This window comes from Scyliorhinus torazame, chromosome 6 (assembly GCF_047496885.1).
Source record: "Scyliorhinus torazame isolate Kashiwa2021f chromosome 6, sScyTor2.1, whole genome shotgun sequence".
Lineage (NCBI taxonomy): Eukaryota > Metazoa > Chordata > Chondrichthyes > Carcharhiniformes > Scyliorhinidae > Scyliorhinus > Scyliorhinus torazame.
This window is the reverse complement of record NC_092712.1, coordinates 155,101,686-155,127,792: the sequence shown is the minus strand read 5'-3', so window position 1 is coordinate 155,127,792 and position 26,107 is coordinate 155,101,686. Positions and strand designations below refer to the sequence as shown.

The 26,107-nt window shown below is 45.7% G+C and overlaps 1 protein-coding gene and 1 long non-coding RNA gene across 4 annotated transcripts in view; one reads left to right on the top strand and one right to left on the bottom strand.

The window, feature by feature from the left end:
- LOC140425092 (uncharacterized) overlaps window positions 1-16,701 on the top strand; it is a 40,641-nt gene extending 23,940 nt beyond the window's left edge. Inside the window, exons 2-3 of the long non-coding RNA XR_011947763.1 lie at window positions 14,440-14,557; window positions 16,518-16,701. This is a non-coding gene — a long non-coding RNA (uncharacterized lncRNA). The remainder of the gene's footprint in view (window positions 1-14,439; window positions 14,558-16,517) is intronic.
- The window catches only part of sema5a (sema domain, seven thrombospondin repeats (type 1 and type 1-like), transmembrane domain (TM) and short cytoplasmic domain, (semaphorin) 5A), a 325,621-nt gene that overhangs the window by 2,749 nt on the left and 296,765 nt on the right, over window positions 1-26,107 (bottom strand). For all 3 annotated transcript variants that reach the window (XM_072508980.1, XM_072508979.1, XM_072508981.1), the window contains 6 exons: window positions 22,082-22,307; window positions 17,778-17,996; window positions 14,667-14,837; window positions 12,564-12,719; window positions 1,915-1,959; window positions 1,602-1,813 (listed from right to left, as the gene is read on the bottom strand). In XM_072508980.1, coding sequence (XP_072365081.1) covers window positions 1,602-1,813; window positions 1,915-1,959; window positions 12,564-12,719; window positions 14,667-14,837; window positions 17,778-17,996; window positions 22,082-22,307 — 1,029 coding nt within the window. The remainder of the gene's footprint in view (window positions 1-1,601; window positions 1,814-1,914; window positions 1,960-12,563; window positions 12,720-14,666; window positions 14,838-17,777; window positions 17,997-22,081; window positions 22,308-26,107) is intronic.

Here is a 26,107-nt window from a genome sequence, read left to right as displayed (position 1 = left end):
ATTCATTTTCAGTCTTGGTGCTGAACTAAATCTGGAAGGCAGCAAATTTTGCTCTCGCTGTAAACACATGAAATATTCTGTGGCTAACCCTGTGCAAAAGAGATCCGTGAGAATGGTTCCAGAACTGGCAAATTTCAGTTATCTTTATGGATTGGAGAAGGTGGGCCTCTTTTCCTTGGAGAAGAGAAGATTGAGAGGAGATTTGAGAGAGGTATTCAAAATCATGAGGGGTCTGACAGAGTAGATAGGGAGGAACTGTTCCCACGGATGGAAGGAAGAGAACGAGAGGGCACAGGTTTAATTTAATTGGCAAAAGAAGCAAAACAGACATGAGGAAAAACCTTTTCACATAGCGAGTGGATTAAGGTCTGGAATGTTGTGCCTAAGTGTGCAGTGGAGGTAGGCCCAATTGAAGCAATCAAACGAGAATTAGACTGTTATCTGAAAAGGAAGAATGTGCAGGGTTACAGGGATAAGGCGGGGAATGCAATAGGTGAAATCCTCGGTGCAGACCCAATGGACTGAATGGTCTCCTTCTGTGCGCTGCAACAATTCTGCAATTCAATTGACCCCTAATTAACTCTTCATGGTTAAGGTGATCTGGCAAACTTAATGCTAAAAGCAGAGCTGATCCAACATATATCAGACTGTAGCGTCTTTCAATAGTCCATCATTTATGATCAACCTTATCTCCGGCAGAATGCACCCCCCCTCATCCTCATCCACCACCAGCTGATTAATACATGATCCTAACCAAACCTTGAACAGTAATTGAATAAGAAAGATCAAGATATCTTTCAGTGCAAATAATTCTGCAAGCACATCTAAAGGTGCTTAGCTGCTCCCTTCATTTTCCTCCTAATCACAGGAGGAAGGGTTTTTAACTTCACTATCCGAGAGGCAGTATGGGTCAGCATATGGATCGCCTGCCATTATAGAACTCATCTGGCTTTCATCAAGTTCATTTCAACGGGATGTAAACTGGAATGGCTCTATAACAGGGAGGCGATCGGTTCCACCACATTCCCATTTAGGTGGTGAAGTTAAAAGTTATCAGCATGGTATTATAAAGAACCAATTTAGACATAAGCTGAAACAAGCTTCTTACAAGAGAAATAATGGGGGCTGTCAGTGGAGACGTCAGGTTCCGCAAAAATGATTAAGCCAATTCCCAATCAAGCAGTTTTCAGGGTGAAATTCATGTTTAGTGCAAAATTTTTGTTTTGCTTCATAACAACCTATCCATTAATGAAGTAAAAAGAACATAGTGCATGTCACACAATTTCTCAGGTTATAATTACTTTCTGGCTTGTTAAATTATGAAGAAAAATAAGTATTTTCCCATTTTTGTTCAAGATGGTTTTCATTCCTCAGAATTTTCTGACAAATCTATGTACTCCAGCTATTCCATCCAACATTTTTCAATTATCTTTAATTATTATTCCCATGCCTTAATTAAAAAAAGCAATGGCATGAGTTGGTCACTTCCACACTCTGTAAAGTGTAACATTCGTTGCTTAGTAGTGTGGTTGGCAACAGTACATTAAACATTGGAAGACAGTAATAAATGAAATTTATGATTTAAAATTGGAATGTCTCACCTTAATGGCTTCCACCGAATCATATTTCTCGAGTTTATTGACATGGTTTGTGATGCTAGTATTGAGGGGAACTGCAGAAATTGGATGGATGACAGTGGCATCATGTGACTGCCGTTGATATCGCTGGCAGTAGGTATATACAAATAATGTTAAAAGACAGCCTAAGATCGAGCAGCTCAATCCCACTGCAATCATGTGGAACACGTTGAATTCTGCAAATATTTTTAGAGACAGTGAAATAAACACTCATTTATTAAGTTTGAACTTGTTCAAGAATTTTCTTGAAATGCAGGATTAGGGAATCAACACCTACCACCACATCTCCTCTCTTCTGAGCTGGACTTGGCTATCTGCACTTCTGAGGGAAGAAATTAAAATTCAATTGCTTAGGTTCATGAAAGTGCTTAATTAAAAACTTTAATAAAGAAAATATTTTGAAGCTTTGTCAAGAAGCTCTCTTGATATGTTTATTAATGGAGCAATTGATTTCAAAGATCTGGGGCGAAATTCCCTGGTATCGGCGCGATGTCCGCCGACTGGCGCCCAAAATGGCACAAATCAGTCGGGCATCGCGCCGCCCCAAAGGTGCGGAATGCTCCGCACCTTGGGGGGCCGAGCCCCAACCTTAAGGGGCTAGGCCCGCGCCGGACGAATTCCCGCCCCGCCAGCAGCCGGAAAAGGCCTTTGGTGCCCCGCCAGCTGGCGTGGAAATGACATCTCCGGGCAGCGCATGTGCGGGAGCGTTAGCGGCCGCTGACGGCAATCCCGCGCATGCGCAGTGGAGGGAGTCTCTTCCTCCTCCGCCATGGTGGAGACCGTGGCGAAGGCGGAAGGGAAAGAGTGCCCCCACGGCACAGGCCTGCCCGCGGATCGGTGGGCCCCGATCGCGGGCCAGGCCACCGTGGGGGCCCCCCCCCGGGCCAGATCGCCCCGCGCACCCCCCCTGGACCCTGGAGCCCGCGCCGCCTTGTCCCGCCGGTAAGGTAGGTGGTTTAATCTACGCCGGCGGGACAGGCATTTTAGCGGCGGGACTTCGGCCCATTCGGGCCGGAGAATCGCGGTGAGGGGCCCGCCAACCGGCGTGGCGCAATTCCCGCCCCCGCCGAATATCCGGTGCCGGAGAATTCGGCAACCGGCGGGGGCGGGATTCACACCAGCCCCCGGCGATTCTCCGACCCGGCGGGGGGTCGGAGAATCTCGCCCCAGATTCCCAACTAGGGTTTAGCCTTCTGGTGATCACTGCTGCATTAAAGCGCCAGGGACCTAGGTTTAATTCCAACCTTGGGTGACTGTGTGGTGTTTGCACGTTCTCCCCGTGTGTGCGTGGTTTCCACTGGGGTGCTCTGTTTCCTCCCACAGTCCAAAGATGTGCAGGCTAGGTGGATTGGCCATTCTAAATTGTCCCTTGTCCAAAAAGGTTAGATGGGGTTATGGGGACAGGGCAGGGGAGTGGGTCTGGGTAGCGTGCTCTTTCAGAGGATCGGTATAGACTAGATGGGCCGAATGACCTCCTTGGCACTGTAGGATTCTGTGATTCTGATCCTAATTGAGCAGCTGTGGGGCGGAAAATTGACCTCAATACGGAGTGGATTATTTATCAGGATCTCTACTCCTATGTCCTATCCAGTAACACCTCCTAGGGAGAAAGAACTTGGGGCAGGATTTTCCAGCTGTTCAAGCCGGCGGAAATTTCCGGTCCCACGCTGGCGCACGGGTTTCCAAGCCATGGGGGTTGCTGAAAACGGGAAATCACATTGCCAATGGCAGGACCGGTAGATCCTTTTGTTGTGCCGCATCTGCCGCCAAAAACATGTGGGAGGGAAAACGGTAAATCCCACCTTTAATTCATATAGCGCCTTTCACAACCTCAGGATGCCAAAAAATACTTTACAGGCAATGAAGTACTTTGGAAGTATAGTCATGTTGCAATGTAGGGAACCATGGCAGCTAATTTGCACACAGCAAAATACCTCAACCATTATTGGGATAAGAAGATCATTGATTCTTTTTTTGGTGATGTTGGTTAATGGATAATTATTACCCAAGACACTGGGAAAGTTCTCTGCTCATCTTGGAATATTACAATGGAATCTTCTACATTGAGAAGTGTGTACATGTGGAGTTTGGGAGAGGACAAGTTTGAGCTTGTTTGTGATAGACTGCTCAACTGCACAATTTGCCAGCACTAGCTGAGAAGTTGTGCACACATCAACAATACCCATATGGACAGGTTTGAGAGTGCTACATTATATCCTAACAAGAAATGAACGTACATGGGTGTTAAATAGTTGAATATCCATTTACCAAATTTGGCAGTAGAAGACATTATTGTGATACTATAGCTCGGTACAAACACTGGTTTCCACTCTACCCTTATAGACCGCCACGCTGTCCAGAGGCACTTCCCACCCCCACTGGGGTAAAATCCAGCCCTTAAATACAAGTTTCAATGAACATCACCTGTTCTCAACTCACACTGAAGCTAGTCTTGGGTTACTTTTGTAAGGGCAATGAAGAGTCCATACTGAGTACGTCAAAACAAAAACTGACTTTATTTTACAATAACTATATACAGCCCTCGTAGTTCCCTACTGGGTCTTTTCTCGGCATTGCCTTACTAACCAGCTCTATTTATACAAAGTCAAGTATGAAGGGTCCCCTGCTCCCTTATCGAGGGAGCTCGTATTCTGCAAGATCCAAGGGGTAGTTAATCATCCCTACCCCGTAAGGCTCATGCAGGTATTAACATTTACTCTTAAAGGAACCTGTATTTCTAACATTGACAATGAGAAGGGAGAAAATCAATGAAGTAAAGCTGCTGGGAAAATAAAACTCGCTAAGGAACCGAAGATTAAGTTAACTTTAAATTTAATCTCTTTTGGTTTCCAATATTTAATGCATATTTAGTGATAATTTGTCATCTTTTAAAAATTGCATCAGAAATACGAGCATAACTAATAACGTGGACGACTGTAATTGCAACTCCCCACTGGGGAGTTATGTGACTACATGAAATGGGATTTATTTTGTCACTGTCCATTGATTTGTTGATGCGGTTAAATTACTTTCATATCAAATAAAGATAGTTAATTACAGTGGAATTATACATTGATATTCAACAACTGAAGTGGAAAAATGATTGCTCATAATCAGGCTGGTTGAATCGGCATTTGTCAAGCTACAGTCAATTCGAGGCAAGAAAAGGCTTGCTTACACAAGGATTGTGCTTGTATTTGGTTTGAACATATGTGGGTTCCACTGCAGTTAACATGAGACTTCAAGCAGTTAATTCCAGCGATTACAGAGATACCCTCGCTCTATTAGTGGCCTTGTTTGAAACTGAAGATAGCTTGCCAGATTTAACTGGAGATGATGTTATCATGCATAGGCAATGGAGAATAGCCAGTTCCCTGCTTGTTTCTATTTTCTGACAAGCTTTTGTGTCCAATTGCTTTTGTGTTTTATCTTCCTCCTTCATTCCTCCGGTACTTTTCTCCTAAGAATTTCAAACTAAATGTCATCTGTTAGCTTGGCTGGAATACAAACAGATTATCACAGAATAGTACAGTACAGAAGAGGCCCTTCGGCCCTTCGAGTCTGCACCGAAGCATTAAAAACACCTGACCTGCCTACCTAATCTCATTTTCCAGCACTTGGCCCATTTTGTTGAATGTTAAGACGTGCCAAGTGTTCATCCAGTTACTTTTTAAAGAATATGAGGCAATCCGCCTCTACCACCCTCCCAGACAGTGCATTCCAGACCATCACCACCCTCTGGGTAAAAACGTTTTTCCTCCAATCTCCTCTAAACCTCCTGCCCTGACCTTGAACTTATGTTCCCATCGTAACAGACCCTTCAACTAAGGGGAACAGCTGCTCCCTATCCACCCTGTCCACGTCCCACATAATCTTGTACACCTTGATCAGGTCGACCCTCCGTCTTCTCTGCTCCAGCGAAAACAACCCAAGCTTATCCAACCTCTCTTCATAACTAAAATGTTCCATCCCAGGCAACATCCTGGTGAATTTCCTCTGCAGCCCCACAAGTACAATCACAGCCTTCCGATAACGTGGCGAACAGAATTGCACAAAGTACCCAGCTGTGGCTTCCCCAAAGTTCTTTCCATACAACTATCCAGTCCCAGGTTTCTGCCTCTGCTATTTTTGAGAGTATAAAACCCTCAAGTTTCCCCTTTTCAATCTTTGTCAGTCACACATTTGTTGTGAATATGAGTTTTGGTGGGCCAAATTGTATTTGTGGAGTATTTCGGCTAATTATACCACATGCATATTGCTCACAGATTTGGCAGCCAAACACTACTTTTGTCCTTATATCTGTTCAAACTGAAATTTGTACAACAGAACCTCTGTATGTCGGCAGTAAAAATACCCGCACAACATAACGGGGGCAATTTGGAGCCTGCACTCTCTGTCTGTGAGAAAGTCGGCACGGTCTCGAAATCCGGAGAATTGAAAAACGGGATTCTCTCCGGCGTGATTAGGTTTGAATTGCATTGTGGGAGCCCGGGAACTTCATTTTAATACATTGTCATTAGCAAGCACGCTCGCCAGACCTTCTCCCCCCTCACGGAATATTCACTGGACGCTGGCATGATGTCATGTTGGCATCATTTACAACAGGCCAACAAAAGCGTGAACCTGGCGGCCTCACCCCCAAAGGAGATATCGATGTGAGCGCTCAGGCAGCCATGATTCCCCAGGCTCGTCACTGCTCAGGGTGCACCAGAGAGGACACGGGGAACACAGACAGGTTCAACTTGGGGCCGGACTGGAGTTGAGACACTCAATCTTGGGGGGGCGGGGGGGAGAGGAAGGGTTGCTAGCCCTTCTGTGCAACCCTTGTTTTAAGGAGTTCTGGAGGCTGGCATGTAGGTATCGCTTATGTACTATGTCCTTTTTGCTGGGCTTGTGGTCAGCTCACCGCTGAAGGAGTGCCCGTCCTTAGTGGGAGCTATAAAATGGGTGACAGGAGGTGAATACTGAGGGTCAGCACTGGGGCAACTGTGCAGTTCCTGACTGGGGTCCATGAGAGGCCAGACTGCAAGGGCAGAGTGGGGTTCTCACAAATGGGTTGCATCTCTGCCTAATCATGAATAAAGACCCTCTCACCTGGGAATCACAACTGAATTGTGAGTAGAACCCACACTCTGGCAACACTGTGAGGACAAAGGGGTTAAGCTCCATTGAAGTTCAATTCCACTTGTCTAGGAAATTTGTCTCTCAGGAATTAGTGGGTGGGGCTGTGAAATGGAACATGAGGATATGTGTTTGTCATGCTAATTGCAGGCTCTACTCTAATTGGCTATGCCTTGTCTGCCATAAGAGACGCTCACTTTCCTGATGTGCTATTTCACCCTTCATTGACAAGTCAATTGTGCAAATGAAATATGCAGAGCTAAAGTTCACAGGCACTAACTGGAGGCCCAAGCATTCAGCCCCAATACTCAAAGAATTTATATCATTCAATAATAATAATCTTTATTATTGTCACAAGTAGGCTTACATTAACGTTGCAATGAAGTTACTGTTAAAATCCCCTAGTCACCACATTCCGGCACCTGTTTGGGTACACGGAAGAAGAATTCAGAATGTCCAAATTACCTAACAAGCACGTCTTTCGGGACTTGTGGGAGGAAACCGGAGCACCCGGAGGAAACCCACGCAGGGGAGAACGTGCAGACTCCACACAGACAGTGACCCAAGCAGGAATCGAACCTGGGACCCTAGCGCTGTGAAGCAACAGTGCTAACTACAGTGCTACCATGCCGCTCATACATTGATACTTTATGGTGAAGTCTGTTATCACTCATTCCATTATAGGTCATGACAGGGAGCATCTTTGAGGTGCTCTGCGAGGATGCAGACTGTGGTTCCATGCATCCACTCAACAGCTCTGTCACCTATCGCAAGGATTGGAGGGCGGGGGGCGTAGTTTGGGATATGGCCAGAAGAAATGTGCCAGTGAGACTCCGGAGTGTCCAGGCACGTAATCCTGGTGGAGTTGAGAGGGACAGGTGTGGGGATATGCCAGTGTGAGAGGGGAGGGTGTGAGGCTCAGTGGGGAGGCACTCACTAAGGGCAAGTGCATGGTGGCAGTCCCAGAGGAGTAGAGGGCGGAGGGGTTGGCCCTTCTCAGGAATCTTCACCACTCACTTTGGCTCCCTTATCTTTTCAGTGCCTGATTTTGGAGAATCATGGAGCCTGTTGGCGTTTCTACTATTTGTGATAGAGCAGAGACAGAGACAGAGAGACGTGCCACTGCATTCAGCCCGGACCAGTGCCCTGCTGAGGAGGGGGAGGCTGGGCCCAGAGCTGTACAGGGAGCATCACCACAGAGGGTTTTGAGACTGCACTGGCAAAGGGTCTTCTGATGTCAGACTTTCTAGCTACAGATGCCAGAGCCACAGTGGTGAAGACTGCGCCTGTCCCAGGGGACAGTGGACACCTTTGTCCTGTATTGCAAGAGCTGTCACCACGTGGAATGGGAGGACGCCCACTGCCCATAAAGTTACCATTGCTCTGAGCTTCCGTATGAGCGGCTCATTTCGGGGCAGCGCCGGTGATCTGTGTGACATCTCCCAGTCAGCAGCACACAAATGCATTAAGGAGGTAACCAATGCCCTTTATACAAGGGCCCATATGTATAGCAACTTGGACCAGCACCAGGAGAGTCAAGACGCCAGGGCCATCGGCTTCGCCCATTTATCAGGCGTGCCCCAGGTGCAGGGTGTGATAGACTGCACCCACGTGGCCCTGCAGTCTCCATGGTGTCATACAGCACCATTTGTGAACCACAAGGGATTTCACTCCCTCCAAGCCCAGATGATCTGTGACCACGCGGTGCGAATCATGCCGGTGTGTTCCCATTTCCCAGGGATTGTCCTTGACAGTTCATCTTTGAGAGACAGCAGAATCTGGAGGGAAGGCTCCTCGGGGACAAGGGGTACCCAATTAGGTGGTGGCTGAAGAGGCCATTGCGGAGGCCATAAACTGAGGCAGAAACTAACTACAATGAGGCTCATGTTTCAACACGCGTGCTTGTCAAGCAGGTGATTGAACTGCTCAAGATTCAGTTCCGGTGTTTGGACCGGTTGGGGGGTGCATCCAATATAGCCTCACTCTCCACAACTTTATACAATCTTTATAATCCTTATTGTCACAAGTAGGCTTGGCGCTGCAGAGGGGAGACTACCTGGAACAAGAGGATTGATTTGATTTGATTGATTGTTATATGTACCAAAGTACAGTGAAAAGTATTTTTCTGCGGTCAAGGGAACGTACACAGTACGTACATAGTAGACAAAAAAAGAATAATCGACAGAGTACATTGACAAATGGTACATCGACAAACAGTGATTGGTTACAGTGCAGAACAAGGGGCCAAACAAAGCAAATACATGAGCAAGAGCAGCATTGGATGTTGTGAATAGTTTTCTTACAGGGAACAGATCAGTCCGAGGGCGAGTCGTTGAGGAGTCTAGTAGCTGTGGGGACAAAGCTGTTCCTATGTCTGGATGTGTCGTCTTCAGACTTCTGTACCTTCTGCCTGATGGAAGGGTCTGGAAGAAGGCAATGCCTGGGTGGTGGGGGGGGAGGGGTCTCTGATAATGCAGTCTGCCTTCATGGGGGTGGCAAGCTTGTGTGATGCGTTGGGCTGAGTTCACCACACTCTACAGTATCTTGCGATTTTGGATCGAGCAGTTACCATATCAAGCTGTGATGCAGCTGGATAGGATTCTCTCTATGGCACATCTGTAGATGTTTGTGAGAGTCGATGCAGACATGCCGAATTTCTTTAGCTTCCGTAGGAAGTAGAGACGTTGTTGGTCTTTCTTGGCTGTTGCATCAATGTGAGTTGTCCAGGACAGACTGTTGGTGATGGTGACCCCCAAGAACTTAAAGCTATCGACCATCTCCACTTCAGAGCCATTGATGCAGACGGGAGTGTGTGTCGTGCTACACTTCCTGAAGTCGATTATCAGTTCCTTGGTCTTTTCGACAGTTAGAGAGAGGTTGTTTTCGGTACACCATGCAACCAAGTGATTTATCTCCCTTCCGTAGTCTGATTCATTGTTGTTGGAGATACGGCCCACCACAGTCGTATCATCCGCAACGTAATAGATTGAGTTGGAGTTAAATCTTGTCACACAGTCATGTGTGTATAGGGAGTACAGTGGAGGACTGAGCACATATCCTTGCGGGGCTCCGGTGTTGAGGACTATTGTGGAGGAGATGCTGCTGCCTATCTAGACAGATTGCGGTTTGTTGGCACGGAAGTCAAGGATCCAGCTGCACAGGGAGGGGTCAAGTCCAAGGTTGCAGAGTTTGGTTATAAGATTTGTTGGGATAATGGTGTTGAAGGCGGAGCTGTAGTCTATGAACAGCAGTCTTACATAAGTGCCCTTGTTGTCGAGGTGTTCGAGCGTTGATTGTAGAGTCAGGGAGATAGCATCTGCTGTGTACCTATTGCAGTGATTGGTAAACTGCAGTGGATCGAGACCGTGTGGGAGGCTGCCATTGATCTGTCTCATGACTAGCCGCTGGAAGCATTTCACGATAACAGATGTCAGGACCAGTTCAGATGGTTGAGGCGTGGCATGCGTGGGACTGGATATGAAACTTGTGCCGAGGAGATGTTTAATGGAGCTCCCCAGTGATTGCAGTGATTAAGATTTCCCGCGGCGAACAAATCAATGGGAGGGCACCAAGAGCAGCGTGATTCTCGTGGAGGAAAAATCTTTGCTTGAGACTCAAAATTCTGTGAGAAATCCTGCCGACAGCACTGGCAGGATTCGCACCATTGTTCTCAACGGATCTGGCACCATTCCATTTTGTGGTAAGATTCCGAATGTGTACTCATGCCTACTGCATAATAGTTCTGCTTGCAGTACACTGCAAGCACCAGCTGATTGGGTATGTTCAGTGCCTTGCCAGTACCTTGCCTATTGCAAACAGCTGAAGGGAAGTGCTGCTTGATCCAATTCACCAGTCAAAGACAAGAGCTTTGACAAAGGGTCATCTGGACTCAAATCGTTAGCTCTTTTCTCTCCCTACAGATACTGCCGGACCTGCTGAGATTTTCCAGCATTTTCTCTTTTGGCACCAGTCGGAGGGATATACCGCCTACACAACTGGCACCTCATGGGCATTGAAATTCATACACTGCCTTGCTCACTTGTGTGTTAGGCAGAACTTGTTTTTGATTAGGTGCCAGCATCCTGTTAGTGGAGAATATTGCATAGTAGCAGCATGAGATAGCGAGCTTCACCTGGTGCTCAGTTTTTGCGATACCTTACCCTTGCAGGGTAATGTGAGATCACATTTAGGCCCATTCATGAGTTTACGCAATATACAAGGAGCAAGGATCTGATCAGGGTAGCCATTATCCTGCAGGATGGCCTTGTGCACCCTATTTCTGCTCACCACGCAAACATGATGCTAATAGCTCAGGCGCTATTTACAAGATTGCCAATAAGGCCAATCTTGTAGCTCAAGGAATGGTAGGAATTCCAACACTTATATTGATGAGTGAAGGTAGGTTTAAGGTAGATAGTAGTGCAGAACACAATCACAGATTTTTGGCTAGCACATTGCGGAAAGGGAGCTTATTTGACTGCTCCATTTCAAAGGGAATTTGAGCACAGGATTGACCCCATTAACATGTGTAAGGAAATTCATAGATGAAGCTGCGGATTCTTAATTTTTATTTGGAAATCTCATCTGTTCAAAATTAAATTCTGTGGAGTTAATTTTAACTGTGTACAAGAGAGTTAAATGAGAAACTTTTGAAGAGGCCACCCCTTATATGATCCAACTGATTTTACTTTACAACGGCTTCAGTGGAAAAGCAAATGAGGGGAGGCGTTTAACAAGTGGACAATGCAACATTATCCATTTACACATCTACAGAAGATAAAATTACATCCGTGTTTCCAGAATGTTACTAGTCACTTTCACTTTTCTGTACCTTTCAATAGTTAGGTAATATTATAGGTTATTAATGTATGGGCTGGAGTTCCCCAAGTTATCATTGCAATCCCTTCCGATTAAATATAACATTCAATTTCCAGTCCTTTACTATAGATGATTTGTCTGGCCACTATTGAAGATTGTAAATGTTGCCAATTGGGTCTATGAAAATTAAACAATCTAGAACAGCGATAGACAACCTAGGCTGGTGAGTGGGCTGCATGAGTGGCCCCCTTTCATCGCAGTGGGCCGCAAGGTTGAAATCCATCCTGTTCACTAACCATGAACCTTGAATAAGATTAAATACATTGAACACACGCTGAGTATTTCACAACAAACTATAGAAAATGCTTAATCATTTATATGTCAATAGAACTGTGATCAACTTCAAATGGCAAGAACAAAATAAATATTTACAGTTTGAACGCAGAGGGAGTGCACAGCTCTGGCAGTCAATGTCGTTTGCAATCAGCATGCACTTCACTTCACTTGCCCTTGTTTTATGTGAATGTCACCTCAGGCATACCATTAGGAAAAACTACATAGATGGAAATCACCGGAATGTGGTAATCCTGCGTATGGGCAGACAACAAAATGTCTCGAGGGCCACATGTGGCCCCAGCCGCAGGTTTCCCGCCACTGCTATAGACTATTTGTTCGTTGCACATTTTGAAGTTGCACATTGACTTCAATGTAAAAGAAAATTTAATGGGGTATAATGAGGGGAGAGGGTCTGTTTACATTCTTGCCAAAGTTGAATTTCATCCTTCAAATCTTTAACAGTTCAGGTAGACACCATTATTCAATGTTAACAGTGCAGGTACACCCATAATTATTAATGTTAACAGTTCAGTATCTATCTGTATAGATACTGTTAATCAATGTTAACAGTGAAGGCACGCCACCCATTATTATTTATGTGCTGCCTTTGCAGCAATACCTTCATCGACCTCGGTCAGCCAGAATACTTACCAGGAATGAAATTGGAGCTGTAGATACAGGCTCGGCTCTCACTACTGTTCTCAGAGCACTGGTAACCAACAGGGAATAAGATTTTACAGTGGCGAATACGGTGTTGTGAACCTGAGACTTCACACTCTGACCACCCAGACCATTCGGACCAACTATCTGTTCAGGGAAATAAAGTGGTAAGCCTTCTCTCAGGACAACATGTCTTCAAATATTCAATGGTTAATCATCATTTAACTCATGCAATTGTGAAATATTTGCCTTCAAACATTTGCAGGTACCTCACCTATTTTAATATTGGAAAAAGTAGTAAGAACTGTATGGTACAATATGCTTTAATCAGTAAGTGATTCTCATTCCTGCAACACATCTCTGGTTGCGAATTTACTTTCCTAGTCTGGCTGCTTCCGTCAAACGGAACAGCTATTGGTTTCCTCTGTCTCTGGGCCTGAATTTTCCTCGGAGTGGCCATCAGCGTGGGATGGTCAATCCTATTCCATTTTCTTACCTGGTGAATCCTGTCACGCCAAACTTCTGACTCAGATGGGGTGGGATCACAGTAGTGCAGTGAGCTCCTGAAGCCCAGTGTTGAGTGCAGCTCCGTTGAAGGAAAGGAAGCCATGCCCCTTTTTAAACTTTAGCTGCCGTAATGCAGATATGTTTAAAGGTCCAGTGAAGTTTAAAGGTCCTTGACAGGCCAGGGAAACAGTAACAAGATAAATGTGTAGGGCCTTGTGGGGGAGGCAGCGGGGAGAGAGGGGGGGGGGGGGGCGGGGAGATACTATCCACCCAATATGACGTTGGGGAGCTCAGAGGTTACAGATATCTGTGTTAGCTGCTGGATTCCAAAATGAAATTAATTTCTATAGTCACAACTAATTTCCCAGTGATCTGTTGGCCAATCTAAGGCACAATAGAATGTTATCCCAAATTTTCCAATATACTATAACTCAATCCCACTATTACTACTTAGTTTCTGCTACTTTGTACTTAATAATCTGGCATTGTACATTTAAAATAGTCGCAACAAATTATTAAATCAACTTATTTTTAGTTCACAATCTTGGGCGTCATTCTCCGCCCCCCCCCGCCGGGTTGGAGAATCGCCGGGGGCTGCCGTGAATCCCGCCCCCGCCGGTTGCCGAAGTCTCCGGTACCAGATATTCAGCGGGGGCGGGAATCGGGCCGCGCCGGTTGGCGGGCCCCCCCGCTGGATTCTCCGGCCCGGATGGGCCGAAGTCCCGCCGATAAATTGCCTGTCCCGCCAGCGTGGATTAAACCACCTTTTGAACGGCGGGACAAGGCGGCGTGGGCGGGCTCCGAGGGGCTGGGTGGGGGCGCGGGGCGATCTGGCCCCGGGGGGTGCCCCCACGGTGGCCTGGCCCGCGATCGGGGCCCACCGATCCGCGGGCGGGCCTGTGCCGTGGGGGCACTCTTTCCCTTCCGCCTCCGCCACGGTCTCCACCATGGCGGAGGCGGAAGAGACACCCTCCACTGCACATGCGTGGGAAACTGTCAGCAGCCGCTGACGCTCCCGCGCATGCGCCGCCCCGACATGTCATTTCCGCGCCAGCTGGCGGGGCAACAAAGGCCGTTTCCGCCAGCTGGCGGGGCGGAAATTCCTCCGGCGTCGGCCTAGCCCCTCAATGTTGGGGCTCGGCCCCCAAAGATGCGGAGCATTCCGCACCTTTGGGGCGGCGCGATGCCCGTCTGATTGGCGCTGTTTTGAGCGCCAGTCGGCGGACATCGCGCCATTTCGGGAGAATTTCGCCCCAGATATGTGAAAAAATGTATTGTTGGGGTTTCAAATGATATCAGGAAATGATCTATCAGCAGACTGAAACTTGACAAGAATATAATTTTGCATTCTCCCATGCAGGAAAGACTACTTTGCAAGCTGTGAGAAAAACACAAATTGAAATTTTGCACATTTCGCTAAATCTGTCTTATGACAGTCATCATCACAACTTTGCAGGAAACTACATTTTGCAAATGAGGTATGACCAGATAAATGTGCTAACATTGCTAGGGAATTTCAGTGCCGAATTGAGCAGTTGAGTGCTTTGCATTTATTTCTACTTAAGTCTACATTCTGTTCCTGCGTACCTGGACAGGGTTGTGTGTTGCACAATGCTTCTTCAGTGTGGAGACCCAGACAGATATCTCCACCATACGCAGGTGGGGGATTATTGCAGGAACGTGTCCTCATGTAATGTCCGCCTCCACAGGTGACAGAGCACTTCGACCAGGATGCCCAACAGGACCAACCACCATCGACTGAAAAGGAAAGCAGGGAATAAATTACTGGGCACTTCTCAAGATTGTTTCTTGTGTACTGATTTTACATCTTCAACTTTTTGTGTGTCTTTAACTCCCAAACAAAATATATAAAAGTCAAAAATGAAGTTATTTAGATGGTGCATTATATATATTTTTTAATTTGCTATCTTTTGTTTTCTAAATCTGTTGCACATGGTAATACCACATCTGAACTGAGTCACCATGCGTGGAAGGTACTAGTACCACCACATTTATATTACAACCAGTCAGTTTGCGCTGGGAGCAGAACTCTTATATAAGAGTTATCTCAGAGTGAACAGCAATTGTTCACCAATTTTAATTGCCCTCGAAAAGATAATGGTGAGTCATCTTCTTGAATGCAACTGCAAAACTTGCTAGGTTATTTCACAGGGAGTTAAAAGTCAACCATCGTGGAGTCACTATAGGCCTGACCAGATGACAGATTTTGTTCCCTACAGGCCATTAGTGAACCAATTGGGTTTTATGACAAATTTTATTTGATTAATTGAATTTAATTGGCCCAGCTGCACTAGTGGCGGATTTGAACATTGTCTCCACAACATTTCTCCTGCTCCTGAGTTTACTCCACTGCCATACCCACATAGACATATTTGAACAAAATTAAATTACTTTTCCACTTAAAAAAATGTAACCATTAGCTAAATCGCATGTGGCCCAAAATGACTATTTTATGTCATATAAGAGTTCTGCTCCAAGTGCAAACTGACTCTGGTTGTAATATAAATGTGGTGGTACTAGTACCTTCCACGCATGGTGGCTCAGTTCAGATGTGGTATTACCATGTGCAACAGAATTAGAAAAAGAAATGATGGCAGCAAACCACCACAGGGGATGTCAATGGAAATGGTTTGAGCACCCTACATTGTGTAATACTACCGTTACATACAAGCACTGCAATTCTGCTTTGCAGGCTTGTTAGACATTTCTCCAACACCAAGGAAAGTTCATTCCCAAAATTGGGACATGCACTAGTCAAAGGTGCTTAAAATTTGCGATAACAACATCCAAAAAAACGCAAATTAGTGTTCCGAAATCCATTCTGGAATGTAAACAGTATAAAGCACAAAATTCCAGCAGCCTTAACATACTGCAGAAACAACCACATAATCTAAACAAAGCATAATGTGCCCATTTAGCACGAGGAGACATTCAGCAGGATAGACAAAAGTTGCATTTGAGCAACAGAAATTTCAAAGCAGCAAAAATGGCCCAGAAAGAAGTAACAAGGGATCAGAAGTGGGGGTTAATGGCATTGGTAACCCTCACAGAATAGGAGGAAGATGTCTTGTTTTTGTCTCAACAAATTTGTAAAAATGACTCATTGTTAGCTGGCCTGTAGAAACTTTCCATATATAAATTATAATTGTTCCATTCAGAATACTAAAATTGGCATCTAAACAAAGCAGCATAAATTAGATACTCTACTTGAAGCGCTTTCCCTATCGTTTCCCTAGCGTTTTGAGGTAAGTCAGGTCACAGACTAAAGAAACTCATTCCGAAGATTTTTCATTTACTCAAACACTAACCAACTTTGCCAACATTTAAGCTTCCAGTACAGCACAATTTGGGGGCTGCAAAATTAATTATGTTTTTTTTTCTCTTAAGTTACTGATACATTTTCAATTATTTCCGCAGGGCTGATTTCCAAGTATACTTTCTTCACAGATTGCCTAACAGATGCAGAATGCAGTCTGAATCAACAGGATAAATAAAACAGTAATGTAAACAAAAACGACGATTTAAGTGACATCTGGGATACAGTTTACTCAAATCTTAATATAGCTTGTGCTGATGAAAGAGATCATGTTAACCATGTATAACTCCCACGTTCTCTGACGGCCGATGATAAAATGGAGGCCCGAAGTTCGATCCCCATATTAAAATAAATGGTATGTTCCATTCTAATAGTAAAAGGAATGCTCGGAGATTGCTTTTATCTTCAAATAGAGCACAAAGCACCTTTTAAGTTCCACCCTATTACCCTTTGTTTCATGCCAATTAAACAACTCTTAGTAAACTGTGAGTAAGTGCTGCAATGATAGGTTTTGCTTATAAAATGTCTCATTGGTTAGGAATACGTTTCTTGGATTTTAGGCAAGGCTTCTAATAGCTATCTAATTATGGACCATTTTAAGATAAGTGAGAAGTGCCACGTCTCTCAATCATCAATCAAACTATTAATCAATGGATTATTTCACTCTTACACAATGTACCTTTGCTTAATAAAATTAGATGCGGAAGGTTTTTTATAAAGGTTGTTTTTATAAGGAGAATAGATCACCAAATAAATGTACAGTCATCGCAATGTATAGGATTTAAATAATGGCATAATTTAAATAATCACATCCAGTATATTATATTAACCCAAGCTATTAAATGCAATTAAACACAAGCTTTAAAAATGTTGCCATCTTCTTTGTTCTATAAAGGGCACGTCAATGGCCCCAAAACTATATGCCATTTTGATTTATTATTTATTTGAATAGTCTACAATATATTGGTCCATATAATAATAAATCTATTCTGTGTGATTTGAACATGAGCTTTTCAGTTGACTGTATGGTGGATTAAGGCCAACACAGTTAGCCCCTCATCCTTCTAAGAGGTATAGACAAGTCTATATAAGAAACATACACTGTGCTTGTCACACTGTCTGAAGTACTGTCTTAAGGTACTTGTGGCAGTCAGAAAGATCAACAGTAATTCATACTAACATCTGGTCGTGCTGAGATATCTATGTTCCTTTCCTCACTCTCCTCCTCTCTCTCCATTTATAATGGAAAGAAAGAAGGATGTTTATTATACACCAGTAAGAACAGAAATGTCCAGCTTATTTACAAACAGCAATTTTACTCTGTTTGATTGCTACGCAGTTCAAAATCCTGTCTTCTGTACCTGGACAAGGCATGATATTACACTCCTGATATTCCAGTGAGTGCCCTAGACAGGGAAGTCCTCCGTTCCTTGGCTCGGGATTGTTGCACATTCGCCTGCGACTTCGAATTCCCCGGCTGCAGTCTCTGCTACACTGTGTCCATGGTAACCAGGCAGACCAAGCACCGTTGACTGTGTAGGCAGAAAATCTCCCATATCGTAAGATACTTCCAGAAAACCCTGTGGGAAACAAATGGGTAATATTAAGGAACTAAAACTCCAAATTTAGAAATAAAAGAAGGAAAACTGCTAACCTATGTGGAAAAAACCATGATGGTGGAGCTAATATTTTGTTAAGCTAATGGTACAAGAACCTTTTCTATTCATCAGGTAAAATGTCCCAAAATAATAAGTTTCCAATTACAGGATGGTATATACTTCCCAACATGTGGAATGTTTTAACTATAGGTCAAATTTGACTGAATACTGTTCAAGGAAAATCGTTTCTCATTTAAGATGGATTTGTAACTGAAATGGGTTCAAGGAAATCAGCATTTTTCTGGATATCTTCCTTCTGCCAAAAAAAGTATCAAACATTGGTACCAGTTTAATATTATTACAAGTGTTCAGTGTGGTCTCAGTTTCCAGTTTAAGAGTTACTATATATTGTTGCTTTAAAGAAGCTTCTAATTTCCACCCTTAAAGATACAAATGCACAGGCTAGATTTTGCTATTAACAAAGAAGAAAGTATCTTTACTTCATATACATATTCAACAATTTCTTCAAAACTTTATAACCATATTTAACCTGTGTGAAACAACAATGGAAACATCATCACCAATTTATTCATACCAATGACTTTGTATAAGAATGCAGTGTTTGGGTGTGGATGGCTTCAAGAAAATTCTATTATAACTGGCACTTTAAGACAACCCTTAAAATGAAGAGAATGGCTAAACGATTTGGTGCCAGAGCAACTCATTTATTAAGTGTTTGAGTGTTGGTGCAAATCTCACTGAGAATCAACAGAACACAACTCTGCAAGGTTAAACCATCACACAATTAATTACATCGCCAGATACACAATTTGACGGCTGCAGGGAGCATACTAGCAGTAGGAGTGCAGTGGAGGAGCAAGTGAAATTTTGATACATAGGGACAGTGAAAGGCAATAATTATCATAGATTATCATAGAATTTACAGTGCAGAAGGAGGCCATTCGGCCCATCGAGTCTGCACCGGCTCTTGGAAAGAGCGCCCTACCCAAGGTCAACACCGCCACCCTATCCCCATAACCCAGTAACCCCACCCAACACTAAGGGCAATTTTGGACACTAAGGGCAATTTATCATGGCCAATCCACCTAACCTGCACACCTTTGGACTGTGGGAGGAAACCGGAGCACCCGGAGGAAACCCACGCACACACGGGGAGGACGTGCAGACTCCGCACAGACAGTGACCCAAGCCGGAATCGAACCCGGGACCCTGGAGCTGTGAAGCAATTGTGCTATCCACAAGGCCACCGTGCACAATAAGGTGACAAAAGTTTTATGAAATCTTTAATAAATCCCCAAAAAGAATCTCTACTGATTGTCAGTCTGTGTATTGGCTGATGTCAGTGAGGACTAATAAGAGGCAGGCAAAAAATAAGCAAACATAGAATTTCATATCTCAGATGCCACCTCTCTGAAATAGTTACTCACTTAATCCAATACCCTTTTTATTTGCTGATTTTTGAAATATTTTCTAATTTCTCTTTGAAGACCTTGCGGAATTTGCTTCCACCAATGTTTCTGGTAGGGTGTCGTAAAGGTTTCCTCCGGATGCTCAGGTTTCCTCCCACAAGTCCCGATAGGCGTGCTGTTAGGTGAATTGGACATTCTGAATTCTCCCTCTGTGTACCCGAGCAGGCGCCGGAATGTGGCGACTAAGGGTTTTTCACAGTAACTTCATTGCAGTGATAATGTAAGCCTACTTGTGACAATAAAGATTATTATAGAGAAACAAACATAAAGGCCAGGTTTTTACAGGATCCCATGGTGCATGCTGCGAGTGGGGTGGGGTCGGGGGTTATTGGTTGGGTGGTTGGGGTGGTGTGCCTGTTGCCATGAATAAAAGACCAGTAGTAGGTGATGTGTCACATGTGATGACCACCAGCTCTTTGTGGGTACAGGGGGGGAGCTCTCTTGATTGGGTATTCTGTGGCCCATGGAGGATGGCAGGTGGCAAGAGCACTCTCTCAAAAATAACCCTTCCCTCCATGCACAACTATTAGCCACTTCGCTTTAATGGTCCCGGCAAGCCCAACCAATTTTCCTAGATTCTGGTGCCTTCTCCATCGATGCTACGGCTGTAATGTTTGCAGTTCCAGCAGTAGCCACCCTTCTAGTGGCGCTTTTGGGATTGAAGAGCTGCTGGCTATCTGATTAGCAGGCAGTTTGTGGGCGGGATTCTCCGAAATGGAGGCAGTGTTCACACCATTGTGAACGCCGTTGAGGTTCACGACGGCGCGAAAAGGCCCCTATCCCAACCGATTCAGGGCCCGATAATGGGCTAGGAGCGGCGCCGTGTCATTTACGCGTGCCAGGCCTTGGCGCCGCGTAAAGGCGGCGCCGCATACATGACGCGGCCAGCGCCGCATAACTGGCGTCACCCGCGTATGCGCGGGTTGGCCGGCACCAACCCGCGCATGCGTGGTTGCCGTCCTCTCCGCAAGAAGATGAAAGACGGATCTTGCGGGGCTGTGGAAGAAAGGAGGTCCTCCTTCAGAGAGGATGGCCCGACGATCGGTGGGCACCGATCGCGGGCCAGACCCCATTTCAGGCCCCCCCCCACCCGGTGCAGGATCCCCTCCCCCCCCCCTCCCAGCGTTCCCGCGCTGTTCCCACCGGCAGCGACCAGGTGTGGATGGCGCCGGGGGGAACCCGCCGTTTTGGGCTGGCCGCTCGGCCCATCCGGGCCTGAGAATAGCAGGGGTGCCGGAGAATCACTATTTTGGGTGTCTAGGGCGATTCTCCGGCCTGCGCCCCGCGGAACTCGACGGGGCCGTTCTCGCCGCTTGGGAGAATCGCGGGAGGGCGCGGACCGGCGTCGCGGAAACATTTGGCGACCCATGCGATCCTCCCAACCGGTGCGGGAGCGGAGAATCGCGCCCCATGGCGTTGGGACCTTGACACTTAAAGGGATGGGAGCCCCAACGGTAGGCTGTTAACACCAAAAGCACATGAAAAATGTAGTTGGTGTGTCTATCCCATTGAGGGACAATGTCCCACCCCAAGAACTGCTGGCCAATCTGATGGCCAACAGCACTTCAGTCCCAACAGTAAACCAGAACCTGTTCAATTGTTTCTGGAACCTATCCAAGTTTCCTGTTCTAGTAGCCATGCTGGTAATCTTTTCCTCATAACTACCATCTTCGAAACAAAGTGTTATACAGGGCCTACTTACTATCTTGCATCATGAAAGGTATCTACCACATTGCAGATGCCACCTATCGATCATGAAACTGCTCCCAGTTTCAGACGATGGTTGTGGGTGTTACATTTGTCCTCAGTGCCTCTGTACAGCCTGGCTTACAGAGAGGAAAAAGCAAAATGGGTTTTTGCTTTTAATTGCTATCCAGTGGTTCCAGCTGGAAAGCATGTATATTGGCATATGTCAAATGAAAGCAACAGTCCCCTGTGCTTGAACAGTTTGGTGTCTGCATTGAGATATAAAGACCAGTCAATTAGGTGAAGTACAAAGAAATGACAAATTGAAGTATCTTCAATTCAAAAATTATTAATTTATAATTTCTCAATACATCAAAATGAAGTCTCTAGTGCATGGGAAACCCAAACTCTGTGTTTTTTCTTTATTATACATTAATCCCCTGCATACGAAAACTAGATAGCAGCATTCATGAAATTGAAATTAGGAAGTAGGATGTCTAAACTTTTTGGCAAGTACCTTCAGGCCAAATTTATAATAAAATATTAAGCTATTATCTAAAATTAAGGGCCCGGAGATTTCTCTTGGCTACATTAACAGATAAGTTAATGCATCCTTTTGATATTTCTCTGTCCACTATTTGACCATGGATTGGTCCTTCCATTTAATAAAAAGACAGAATTATGCTCGCAGTATGTCATTTCTGGGCTATAATGACTGCCTACTCAAAACATCTACTTAGGTTAGTTGGAGAGTCATGGCGAGAGGAGTACACAATATTTAGGAGATAATTTTGTATGACAGGAGGTACAATGCTCCTAGTATTTCCAATTATTTTATCGTTTGGAAAAATGAAATAATTCCAACATCCAGGATTTGATATGTCCACTCACCACCTGCAGAACAGCCAGTTGATCCATCACTAGAACAGTAACGCATCTCTATCCTTTGGCGGCCGACATCCAGGAGGTTTGGGTCAGCCAGACGTGCCTTACATGTGTACCTGAATCTCTGCTCATAGTGACCCCCATTGTCTGAGATATTAACAGGCGTCCAAGGGGTCCAAGGAGTGGTCTTCTTTAGTTCAGGGCACAGGTTAGTATTACAAAGTTGGTATTCCTGTACATTTATTTAAAAAAACAAAATGAGAAGAATTAGAACATCATCCCAATAGAAACAGGTTTTCGTTTTGTGCCACCAATAGTGGGTAATCCATCAACATTCATTTTACTTCAGTTTTGTATTTGTGTGAGCTGCCAGTTATGCTTTGAAAGGTTTTTTAGGTTGTCAGATATGATACAAGTACATATTCATCTTAGAAAGGGAGAAGAAAACATGAACACTGCAGAAGCTACCTAATTTTAGTAATAAAAATCATGAGCAAACCATTTGCTATCTTTGGTCGAGTCTCTAAGGGGCAATGCAAGAAGGTGGACTTGATTGCAATTGTAACAAGGAAAGTATATGTGTCGTATTGGCTAATCCTACAATGGCAACTTAAAGCAAATGAGACATGCTAGGAAAAACAGATCATCTTAATCATATTACATTGCAGTACAGCCTGACATGAATTCCTGTCATGCCCCAACAACTGTTTCCAAGGCTGATTTTACCGATCTCAAACAATTACAAAGTATAATCTAAAATCAACAATTGCTGAAGAACAAGTCATAATTTTTAGCCATTGGAAAGCACAATTGTTAAATATGACACAGTACATTCTTGTTTTCCTACATATCTGAAAATTTAACACATGACAATGTGTCTAATAAAAATAGCTAAGTAAATCAGAAATTCCACCTTACAAGACTTGAAGGTGAATTTTCATTTCATTAAATGTTGTTCAAACATGAAGAAAAAGCATTAAAAGTGTAGAGATTCTTTTAACACGGACAACGATCCAAAGCTGTCCACTTGGTACATTTTTGGGATGTTTATCTTTTTAAGACATTATGTCACCCCACCATGTGGCCTTCCCTGTTCTCTATCGCTCTGCTTCAAAATTAACTCAAGATCCTGTTGAATGGGATTACACTTTGGCAACAGAGATCTCATTTACCCTGGGGATGTGTTCCACTAATTTTTGTAATTCTTTGTGTTGATACAGTTTTGCCCTTCTCGGCTATGAATAGTGCTTATATTTCCTAAATGTCTTAGTTCGGCAGAAAAGCGCCTCTGAACATCCACATAATGGTATCTCTGTTCCAACGCTACTTTTGTAGACAGATCGGAAGAAGTGACATTCTCTTGAGCAAAAATAAACCAAGAGACAGATAGGAATTCAATAATAGAGCTTGAGCACTCCCCTGTCTTGACATCATGGGGAATATTTTCTGATAGACTGAAAATAACGTAGGCTAGAAACTGGGAACCTGACCTTAACCTTTCAATACCCAATGCACGTCCATCACATGATGTTCCGCATCAGGAGCATTAAATTGGAATATCTATTTGAGTAACATGCAAGGCTTGGTGACCAAAGAATGTCATTCACTGGACCCTGTCACTGAAAGCAATCCACCAATCATTGGGTGGGATTTACCAATCACGCCCCCCCAACCGCAGGGGCAGAAGCGACCCGCCAGCAGTATTTTCTGGTCCCACCATTGCCAATGGGATTTCCCGCTGACTGCACCCCTCATCGCTGGAAAACGCATGCGCCGGCGATGGGACAGGAATATCCCGCCAGCGTGAACACCGGTAAATTCCGCCCATCGCTTTTCAGCAGAAGAACCTAATGTGACAAAATTCTAGGTCTCGCATGAATTTGCTGAGGACTATGTTTAACTCTGAGGCAGAATGTCCAGTTTCCTTCCGTGTGAGAGTTAAGTTGATCCTAGTAAAAAGAAAACCAAAAAATGCTGAAAAGCCATTTTGGTGTTCAGAGGTTCACGGCTGGGCATGTGCGATCCTCATATCACAAAATGTCCCCTAAAATGTAGTTAACTGTCGGCAGATTATTCGGTATTCACAAAGAGAAGGTGGATTTATGTGTTGAGTAAAGAGAATTCACCAGATAAAGAGTTAAAAAGTAACAGTAACCTTTCTCTATCTTTAGAATTGCTGACTAATCTGTCATTTATTTCCAGGGCCAACTATGTTTGCTTGAAGAATCTCTGGGCCTGGATTTTCACCTACCAGCCAGGCACACAGAAGTCCTGGCTCCGTGGACCCAACCTTTAAAAATGGCTGCCCACACTTCCGATTTTTGGTCTTGGACGGGGGGATTGGGCTAGATTAGATGTCGGGTGGACGACCCCAGAAGTACAGAGGAGGATTTCAGGTGCGGAGGTGGACTGGGAGGACATGGCTCCGGCACTGCACTCAAAACCTTTTAAATATAAAGGGCGAGATTCTCCGTTCCTGTGTTGACACCGGAGCAAGATTCATGAACTTTCACAACAACAAAACTGGACCAATTCCGCTCCTGTTAAGGGGCTAGCACCGGCCCCACGTGGAACACAATCGATTCCAATGAGAAATAGTGCGGGATTCACCTGTTTTGCAACTGACACTCGGGAGACTGACCAGCTGCAGTTGCATATACACACTGCACTCCCCACACACACCATCCCAGCCAACAAGATGGCTGTGAGGAGAGCGGCACCCCGTTTCACAGACGCGGAGCTGGAGACCCTCCTGGATGCAGTGGAGGAGTGGCGGCTGACCCTGTACCCCGGCCCGGGAAGGAGGCTGCCAGCGTTCGCTGTGCCTGGGCATAGGTGGCAGAGGCCATCAGCACCACCAGCAACATCATCTGGCCCGGCCAGCAGTGCAGGATAAAACTGTACGACCTCCTCAGGGCGGCTAGACTGAGTAGGCAACACTGTGCCCCCAACACTAATCCCGTCCCACACACCCGTAACACCCCAACCCAGAGCGGACCGAACCCCTACCCTGCACCACACACTGGTCCCTTTACCTGCCGCCATGGTCGGGTGCCCTGCCCACTGAGGCAACCAGCTACCCACCCTCTGAGCTGCATGAGTCGGACTGTCTAACACTGTCGTTTTCTGTTTCTCCCCCACAGGAGAAGGCTGCCCATAACCACTGGGAGCGGGAGATCGCCGGTCCTGCAGCCCCTCACCATGGCTGAGCAGAGGGCCATGGACACTTTTGGTGGCCCAGAGGAAAGTGTGGTTGCCGGGGTGGAGATTGGCCGTGGGCGAAGAAGTGAGACTCTGTTGAGTTGTGGTTCCCAATGCCACATGTGTCAACCACCTTCCACACCACCCTCACCCCACCACCCTGACCCCCACCTTCCACACCGCCCTCACCCCCACACACTCACCCCACCACCCTCACCCCCACCACCCTCACCCCGCCACCTTGACCCCACCACCTTGACCCCACCACCCTCACCCCACCACCCTCACCCCACCACCCTCACCCCCACCCTCACTCCCACCCCCACACTCACCCCGACACTCACACTCACCCCCACCCTCATCCCCACCCCCATCCTCACCCCCACACTCACCCCCACACCTCCCCGGCCCGCCATCTAATCATGCGTCTTGTCTCGTGTCTTGCAGGACATACTGAAGGTGGGGCGGGTCCTTCTGGTGTTCCCCGCCCTCAGCCAGTGCCACAGTCGGAGACCATCCCCATGTGCAGACCAGCAATGAGGAGAGCAGTACGGATGGCAGCCCTCGACAAGAGTCCCAAGACAACCTGGAGCTCTAGTCCGGGGATGACACTGATCTCCCATCACAGTTGACGGAACAGGGCAGCACCACACTACCTGCGACTCCCGATAAGCAGCCGGGCCCATTCTACCCAGTCGCCCCAGAAGACAGCCAATGGGGACCCAGGTCACACAGCAGGTCGCCTCCACTCCTGATATACCACCTGGGGATCCACCTAGGCATAGCGTTAGGGCCCGTAAGGCCAGAAAGTTAGACACCAGTTAAGTTGGC